The sequence below is a fragment of the Poromitra crassiceps genome (genome assembly GCF_964638095.1).
Source record: "Poromitra crassiceps genome assembly, chromosome: 5".
Lineage (NCBI taxonomy): Eukaryota > Metazoa > Chordata > Actinopteri > Beryciformes > Melamphaidae > Poromitra > Poromitra crassiceps.
The window spans coordinates 46,248,706-46,258,644 of record NC_139642.1 but is presented as its reverse complement, the minus strand read 5'-3'; the positions used below and the strand labels follow the sequence as shown (position 1 = coordinate 46,258,644).

At 44.2% G+C, this 9,939-nt stretch overlaps 1 protein-coding gene across 1 annotated transcript; it reads left to right on the top strand.

Moving 5' to 3' along the window:
• Positions 1 to 2,090: 2,090 nt before the first annotated feature.
• Positions 2,091 to 9,635, top strand: hic1 (hypermethylated in cancer 1; the record flags this gene model as incomplete). Its single annotated transcript, XM_083637416.1, has 2 exons — positions 2,091 to 2,190; positions 7,429 to 9,635. The coding sequence occupies exons 1-2, from the start codon at positions 2,139 to 2,141 to the stop codon at positions 9,633 to 9,635; spliced, it is 2,259 nt and encodes a 752-aa protein (XP_083493542.1). The 5' UTR covers positions 2,091 to 2,138.
• Positions 9,636 to 9,939: the final 304 nt, after the last annotated feature.

Sequence of the window (9,939 nt, the reverse complement as noted above, 5' to 3'; positions counted from 1 at the left end):
TGCCTACAATATAATATAGGCATTATTTATTTTTATTTTGATGTAGCCTATGTTTGTAGGTTGTATCTGCTTGATTCCCATAAAGTGGAGTTTACCCACCTTTTTATTGCCACAAAGCTCAGTCTGTCTGTTTGCCGCTAGTGCGCCATTGGGTGTCGCTGTGTGCGTATCGTCTCCGCAGGCAACTTTGGTCCGACCGGACCCCAACACAGCCTGAAGTGTCAGATAGTCCAGGCTGTTAACACGTGAGAAATTGAGTGTAAGGAAGAGAGGGAAAGAGGGGGAAACCGGGATAGAGGGGTGCAAAATTACGCGGAAGAGTTTCGCTAGAAGGGGATTTTGGTGAGAGCGCAGAGGTTTCAATGAGGGACTCCCGAAAAGGAGACCAGACATACGGCCAGAGCACCAGACATGAGTCCGAGGTAAGTTTCTGATACTGGAGAAGGAGTGAGATGCCATCCATCCACGCAGGCATGTGATGTGAATACACACCGCCCGGAGCAGCGGCTTTTCGTAGGCTATGTTGCCGAGATTATCCAGCCTAATTATTAATGTGTAGGATAGCTTTCGTTTTGAAAACGGCCATGTGGCAGTAGGCTATACGCTTTGGGCGTCCTAGACCTAGCCTATAGCGCATCTCATATCGCTTTACGCTATATTGTGAACGCATATCTAATGTCGATTAGGCTATGCACAGACTATGCAAATCACACAAGTCAACTCGAGTCCTGCGAAATAATAATATTAATAATACAAAATAATAATAATAATACAAAATCAGTGTAAGATAATAGGGAATAAACCTGCCAAGACAGCAGCAGTCATCTAAATGAACATGATTGAATATTATTTTAATAGAATAGAGATAGGATGTGGACCTGTTGCACCCTGAATATAATTTATGAAAGGAAAATATTGGGGCACAATCCCATACACAAAATAAACCTTTAGACAGGACAGTGTAGCGGAGGCTTATTTTATAAGAATGTTTTGTCTTCAACATGCACTCATGAAACTATAACTTTCAGCAGTTTCAGATGAACATGTCGGCAGTGTGTGAATAGGCCCTGTTGGTCTTGCATTTGCAGTATATCTGCCCATGTGTGGTTTAATGCTAACAACAATCTCCATCTGCAGGTGATGGGTTTACTTCACAACAGGTGTTTTACCTGAGAGAGGGGGAGGGAGGGAGGGAGGGAGGGAGAGTTTATTCTCTTAATTGTCTTGTCCCCAATCTGATTCGATGGTTCCCAAAGTGGGTCCGGGCCCCTCCTAAGGCTCCAAATGTCCCGGGTGGGTCGGTGGGAGTTTCATTTCACCATTAGGCTATACTTTTTTCCACTCAGTAAAAATTAATAGCCTACAATTACACAATATAGGCCTACAATAATGGCTGTTTTGATCAAGGTTTCACCTTCAGCTATAGCCTATAACAGCTGTCAATTCTTTACGAATTCTGAATCATATATGCTAGTTAAAAAAAATCTGATCAAAAGGGAGTCAGGGGCTCTAACTCTTATCTGTTTATAGGCTACATTAAATGGTTTGAGAATCCTGATGTAACCCGTCATTAAACCCGTTATTAAACTTTTCTCAAAAGTCGAAGTGGGCTTTGTGGTTACATAGGCTACAACATAGTATACAATATATAAATACAATAACTGCCTGTCTCTTTAAGACGAGTGTTGTGAAGTTCAAGTCGGGGTCACTTGAAGTTCCTGCCCTCGATTTTACCTTTTAGTTTTATTATAGACTGACATCACACGGGGCGCTAAAACACTTAAGGCGCATAGAGGCTCCATTATCATCCCGGTGCGCGTTATTGCTCCGACTCAAAAATAGCCAAGGAAATTACTAGAGAAAAAAAAGAAAAAAGGAAGGAGGAAACTCTAAGCACGTATTTTTTATAGGAGGGGATGAGAAAGAGGGGAGAGGAGGGGCAGAGAGAGAGAGAGAGCGCGAGAGAGAGAGAGAGAGGGAGAAGTGGGAGGACGGACTGTAAGGAGCGACAAGAAATTCATATCAATTAATAATCATAAAAAAAGAGTTGGCAGACGTGCCTGGAAAACTGGCATCGTTTTTTGGAGGCTGGCAGTTCAAAGTTGAGACGTCAGATATGACTCCTACAGACTGCTGAGATGATCATTAAGGGAGACTTAGATCGGATGGCAGAAGACATCGGGCATGCAGGTAAGCTCAAATGCTCCGCACCCAGACAAGAACAGGGAAATGATAGGCTATAATTTAAAGCTATATTAGGCTATATTTTAGTCAGTAACTTGTTCATAGGCAATGACTTTCCTTTTTCTCAAGTTTTTCTTGAAACATTGACATAACGGTATAGTGTGTTTTATAGCATGCAATGTTTTGTCTCACTAAATATCAGAGTAAAGTTTAGTTTTTATATTGACAAAAGGATATAGGCTTATTTATTTTTGAAAGCTTTTTCCATTCAAGTCAATTGTGAACGAACATTTTATTGTATACATCAATCACTGCGATATTCTGTAGTGTAGCCTACAATTATGTGTGATAGGCGACCAAATGTTGAATAGGCTAATCGCCATTATGATGTTTCTCAAAAATGATCTCTAATCAGATAATGGGATATAGCATACAAAACATGACAGCTTGTTTCACTTTACAAAAGCTTATTACCTTTTTGCTCTCAGGTCACCTTGAACTTTTAGGAAATATATGTTTCTTAAACTCAGATGGAAACGGAGCAACCTCGAACGAAAGATGGACGATATACAGTCTTAATGCATTTTAGAAATATATCACATAATTATAAGAGGAAAAACCATGAAGTAAAAACTAAATTACCACTATAATAACCAGGATAAACTCGCATTACACAAAGCCCCCACAGGAATATTATAGGAATATTCTTTTATTTTATTTTTAATTGCTGGTTTCCTTTTACCTATCACACAGGCGAATATTTTATGGCATGAAAGAGATGCTTCTCAATATTGTTGACAGGTCTATAGACGGCAGAGCTGGATACTGTTGAAAAGAAACAGCTGTGATACACCTTGCTTCAGCAGTCAGTTCTGTGTCTGTTTCTGGAGATGATTTAGGGGCTTTGTCCGAGATAAAGAGCTCAAATCAAAGGTCAGAGAGATGGTTTCACTCGTGATTTGCTTTATGTCAAGACAAGAGTCAAATAGATAGGGATAGAGAGGACAAGCCCCTTCAACATGCAGTCCATGCTGTTTGGAAAAAGGGGCGCCTGAACATGATTCTTAAATATCAAAATATCACATAAATCTTGTTTCTCACACTTGCAAGTAAAATTCGTTATTTTTATTTTTATTTTTTAATGGGGGGGGGGGGGTCATCACTGTTGATTATAAAAATGTATTGGGGAAAAAGTTATTCATATCTGTTGTAGGCTATAAATACAATATAAAATGTTTAGAATTAATTATGATAATTATATAAAGGATATAACTCAGTGCTTTGAATAATTTCCCTTAAAAACTATACTAGATTAATTGACTTTACTCCTAGGAGACATGATAGGAAATGCTTCAATATTTGGCAAGGGGATAAATGCTGGCTGATCATAATATTATGTTAATATGATAGGTGACGGTTTAAAATGAGCTCAGCCAACTTGCAGTCATATTTCTGAATGAAAGCTTGTCTATTCCACATGCTGAAGTGAGCAGAAAGTCCAACAGTTTATAAAAGTATGACGATATTCGAGAGGAAACTGACTCACATTTGTTTTGTGCTGACCTGACTAAACTCTGCTATCTTGTTTAGAATTACTGGTCTCAGTTTACGTTTTTCCATGCATAATATGTATTTAATTTTAATTTTAATTTTTACAAACGTCTCAAACCTGTATTTATTTAACCCCTCTCAAAAAAAAGTCACTGGGTAAATTAGACAGATTAAAACATTAATATTTGTCTCATTTTGGTCGACATACAGTATGCAGCTATAGTGTGTTGCTTTATAAATTTAACATAGACTCCATATGGTCATGGTCAAATGGGTTCTTAATATAAACAAGGCTACATGGACATGGGTAACAAATTGAAATCAAGCAAAACAAAATGTCAGCAGAACGTTTTAAGCAGATGTCAGTGTTTATGTGAGTGAAGCAGAAGGCAGAGAGATAGGAAGTCTGCGCCCCTGCCTCACCTAAACCACAAAAAGGGCTAGACAAAAGGCGACAAACAAAACAGGAATTATGAATTTTAATGTAATGCAACGTGACTGACTGTCATGGCCATGAACCATGTCACCGCCATCATACCATAGCAGGCCTACCCTCAGCTTATTGATAGGCTGTTAAGACGAGAAGGCTATCAGATGAAAACAACCACCCAGTCCAGTGGGACCAGAGCAGCTTTCAGAGGCGGCTGCAAATGATTCCATTTTGCATGTTCAACATAACAGACCAACCTTTCTCAGCAAACAAGCCCACTAAAGTCAAAGGCATAATGTAGTCCAGGCTATGTAAGTGTGTATACAGCAGGAATGTATAACAGGCTGACAGAAGAGATGCGTGCTCAGACTAAAAGTCACTGCAAGCGTATAGCTTCCTGGCTTCCTCCTATATGCATGATTTTTAGATTAAGGGCTTTATAAATATGGATTACCACGGTCTGTGAATTTATTCGGTAGCTTACATCAACAAGTGAGCTCAGATATTTAAAAAATGTTAGTGTTTTGCTTTAGATTTTTTTTTAATTGTCAGTAGCCCAAGAAATCCCCAAGATATGCTAAATCATTCTGATAACAATAAGATAAAACTTTAAACGATTCTTTCTGTTATGATGAGTAACACAGCAGCGAGGCTATACTGCTTTTTAAACACGAGATTATTCAGTCAAACAGGTGCTGTGTGTGCTGCTGACTTTTCTCTGATATCACAAAGGCTTTCATAAAATGTACTAGCATAATGTGGAGTCAGATGTCTTGGATGTGAGCAGGATTGAGAAAATGCAGCCTTTATAAATAAGAAATATAGCCTTATTTTTTGTCATGCTTTGTCACATAATTGAACTGTGTGTCACATACAGTGCTGGGTAGACCGTCTGCGATAGGGAGGAATGTGCACTCTGTGTGTGTGCATGGGTGCGTGCATGCATCCGTCCGTGTGTGTGTTTGTTTGTGTGTGTGTGTGTGTGTGTGTGTGTACGCGTGTGTGTGTGTGTGTGTGTGTGTGTGTGTGTGTGTGTGTGTGTGCGCGTGTGTGCGCGTGTGTGTGTGTGTGTGCGTGTGTGTGTGTGTGTGTGTGTGTGTGTGTGTGTGTGTGTGTGCGCGCGCATGTCACCATGCACACACTATACAGCAGCACGCCCCTCAATGCTATGGGACGTATTTAGCCTATAATGTACCTATTATGTTAATTTTCAAACAATTTTGATCAGACCCACAATGAAATTCATGGCAAAAATATGACGATTAAGTAATCAGTCAGCAGACAACACAACAGACGAGAAAAACTTGAAACACCCATTGACGTAATGGAGGGTAAACCCACCTAAATTCTGTTTACTTGCCTTTTTTGTTCGTCAATTGTATTTAAGCACTTTATTTGTTAGTTCTTTATGACATAATTTCATAGTAATTATAGTGAGACAAACTGATGTAATTAATATCAGGATGTTAAGCAGAAAACATGAATGAATGATTTTATGAAAATATAGATTTTTCTTTATGATGATCACTGACTGAATGTCATAGTTTACTCAGTGTTTTAGCTGCCCATCACTGATGACAACTCTTTTGCCATTGAGCCTAATGCTGAACAACATACATGAAAAAAAGGAGACCACTGAATCTTCTGCGTTAAGGCGTGACCTTGAGTTTTAGGATCACACACAGTTTGAGCAGCACTTGTACAGCAAGCGACGTAAGATGTTCACAATTCTCCAGAACTCCTTTGTAAAGCCTCCTATGTGCATTGGATAGTTTGCAGTTTTTACTTCCCTATTCTTTTTGCTGAGGGCATAACACTGACTGAAATAAACAAGAAGTGGATGAACTTGTGTCAGGAAGAGGCCGATCAGACATATATTTAGTCGCTTGTTTCCCATCAGTGAGACGAAGCCCTTAGGGACAGTTGGAAACCTTTCATCTCATAAGTGAATATCCTCAGATACGACTGCTGGAACAATACATCATGTAACATTTCAGTTGATATAGTTTACGTTAGACCTGTTGCACAATACACAGATTAGTGTTTATACTTACAGTAAGTGTGTCTGAGTGTGTCTGAGTGTGTGTGTGTGTGTGTGTGTGTGTGTCTGTGTGTGTCTGTGTGTGTGTGTGTGTGTGTGTGTGTGTGTGTGTGTGTGTGTGTGTGTGTGTGTGTGTGTGTGTGTGTGTGTGTGTGTGTGTGTGTGTGTGTGTGTGTGTGTGTGGCTCATCTCTAGTTAAACTATTGAACCACCTAATTTTGCAATGATTTACGTCCCGTGGTGCTGTTCCTTATATGACTGGGCAGAATGAGAGCTGAAAGGCATATCTTTTTTTGGTATGTGTCCTCAGGGTTATACTGTACCTGCTGTTCATCACAGTGGCAAAACATTCACTCTGGCTTTGTTTAAAACTCGGCACACCACTGCTGGAATACTTCATCAAGAAGCCAGCAGTTAGAAAACCTATATCTGTGCTTCTCTAGAATTGGGCTCTTTCTCTGTGAGAATTGCTGCAGGGGAAGTGAATGTGTAGACTTGAATTTCTGATAATGACAAAACCATCTCTGCCACTCACCCTTAGCAAAAGTTCACTTTTATTGAGTGGCCTCCGTGTGCACTTCCCTCACATAAATTCTGTCCTCTGTACACGTTCCCTCTGGTGGAATCTACAGATTAAACATGTTAGCTTAAAGCATCCATTACAAATTGCCCAGAACGCAAAAACGCAAAATGAAGTAAGAATCATGTGATCGTAGCAAGAATAATTCACATTCACAAACATTTGTGAATGAAAAATGAAGTGAAATCTTGAAAGGACATTGTACATCATCCTTTCTTGGAAAATGTATTCCACTGAAAATTAATGGTTTCATTCCATAAAGCTATGTATTCTCATCCTTATATTTCAGAGGAAAATTGTTATTTAAGGTTTTATTACTCAGTATTTCAAAAGCAGAGATCGTCATAAATCTAACTATTTTGTGTGCAAAGTGTACAGAGTTTTATTTTTGTGTCAGCAATATAGGAGCAGCTGTGATTTTTTTCTCTCCAAATGATAGATATCTCAAACCCCTCAAATATATGCTACACATTTTCTTTAGGATACAAATGTAGTCTAGGTATAAATGACAGCTTCTGATGCATTCCTTTGATCAGTGCAAAGATAATCATTCTCGCAGTGAGAAAGAAATATGAGTGATTATGTTTTTGTGGCTTGAAATGCTGACTGCTCCATGACGTTTACAGATATCTGTTGTTGCAGGTGGCGGACTGAAGACGATGCTGGATGCCATGGAAGTTCCAAGTCATGCTAGGCATCTCCTCCTGCAGCTCAACAGCCAGCGCACCAAGGGCTTCCTGTGTGATGTTATTATTGTGGTGCAGAACGCCCTCTTCAGAGCTCACAAGAACATTCTGGCTGCCAGCAGCCTCTACTTGAAATCTCTGGTGGTCCATGACAATCTCATCAACCTTGACCACGAGATGGTGAGTCCAGGGGTCTTCCGGGTCATTCTGGACTACATCTACACGGGCCGCCTGTGTGAAGGTGACCCCACCTCTCCCGCGGAACCCAACCTCGGCGCTGTCTTGGCGGCAGCGAGCTACCTTCAGCTGCTCGACTTAGTGGCTCTGTGCAAGAAGAAGCTGAAGAGAAATGGCAAGTACCCTCCACGCTCAGCCCCTGCATTTCTGCCCTATGCAAAGATGGGGCCCAATAATATGGGTTTAGGGAGTGGTGGCAGGTATAGGGTTTCTACTCCTGTCATTCAGGCCTGCCCTCCAGGAGGACTTGTGAATAGCCACACGGCCCGTCCACCACCACTAGAGGACCTAGTTCCCCATCCACTAGCCATTCACGCCGGGGAACTGTATGCTCCCACCTCCAACCCGGGCTCTCAGGTGTTCCCGTCAGCTCTGCCGGCCCAGCTAGGTCTGCGCTCAGCCCACTCCGACAGGAATTGCTCCCCCATCTACGGCCTCGACCTCTCCAAGAAAAGCCCCAACTCCCAGTCGCAGCACATGCCCTCCCAGTCCCATCTGGCACACCCTCTGCCCCACAACGACGAGGAGCGAGAGGGGGCTCTGAGCGGCCGCGCCAGCCCCATGACAGGCACGAACGGGAAGGCCTACCCCGGAGACAAGATGGAGACGGCCGACCAGGCGAGCTCTCTCCCTCCTCCCCCCTTCCCCCATCTCAACCAATCCCTCGGCCCTCACCTGCCCCACCTCCATCGCTCCAGCTCCCAGGGCACCGACCACTACCCGTGCCCCCCCAGCCCCGACACGCCCACGGAGGCCGGAGAGGCAGGCAGAGAGATAGGCAACATCTACCGCTGGGTGAAGCACGAGCCGCTGTCCTACACGGCCGAGGACGAAGAGGAGGATGACGATGACGAGGAGGGGGGTGGAAACGGAGAGCATGAGGGCCACCACCCGCATCACAACCACCACAAGGAGGAGAGCGAGGGGCCGGACGACAAGAGCGGCTCAGGCAGCGAGGAGACAGGCAGCAGTGAGGGCCGCCCGTCCCCTCCCGGAGCCATGGGGAGATTCCACATGCCCTACGAGCCAGAGAGCTTCGGGGACAACCTGTATGTCTGCATCCCCTGTGACAAGGGCTTCCCCAGCTCTGAGCAGCTCAACGCACACGTGGAGACACACACAGAGGAGGAGCTGTACGGCAACTCCGGCGGGGAGATGGGCAACGGCAACAGCACCAAAAACAGCGGCGGCAACGCTAACGGTTATGGGAGCCTGAACAGCAGCGGCAGCTTGAACAATCTGTCCCACCTGGAGAGTAAGTCCAACCTGAGTGCAGGGGGCCTGGGGGAGATGATGCGCCCCTACCGCTGCTCCAGCTGTGAAAAGTCCTACAAAGATCCGGCCACGCTGCGGCAGCATGAGAAGACCCACTGGCTGACACGTCCCTACCCGTGCAGCATCTGCGGCAAGAAGTTCACGCAGCGCGGCACCATGACACGCCACATGCGCAGCCACCTGGGCCTGAAGCCGTTCGCCTGCGACCACTGCGGCATGCGCTTCACCCGCCAGTACCGTCTCACCGAGCACATGCGCATCCACTCCGGGGAGAAGCCCTACGAGTGCCAGGTGTGCGGGGGCAAGTTTGCCCAGCAGCGCAACCTCATCAGCCACAGTAAGATGCACAGCAGCGGGGGGGCGGCGGGGGCCCTGACTCCCGACGGGAAGCTGAAGTTGGACTTTGCAGAGGGCATCTATCCTCTGAGTAAATACACTGCAGAGCACCTGGGCCTCAAGCAGGAGAAAGCCAACGAGCTTCTCATCCAAGCCCAGCAGCAGTTTGTGGCCGACGCCAAGGCCATGGAGAGCCTGTACCCGCTGTCCAAACTGGCCGCAGAGCACCTGGGCCTCACCCATGACAAGATGGATATCCTGGGCCAGATCCTGCCCCCTGAAGGCCGCACCATCGACCGCTACTCGCCCAGCTAAGAGCATATGACCTGTATACATGGCATCCAGCGATAGGTCTGTGTGCACACACAACTTGCAGTATTCTAATACCATTCACCTCAACTCAATATCTCTTCTGCACCTCAGACTCAGGCCCAAAGGTATTGGTCTCCTAATGCACACCGACAAATGTGTAGACTTTTAAGTGCCTTCTTTTGCATCCAATGTATTTTCAAGTGCTCCTTTAAGAGGGAGCACTGTGCTCTTCCGTGACCAAGGAACACTCACTCAAAGCAGTGCAGTATTTATGTACAGAGTATGCAAACAAACATTTCTTTTTTAT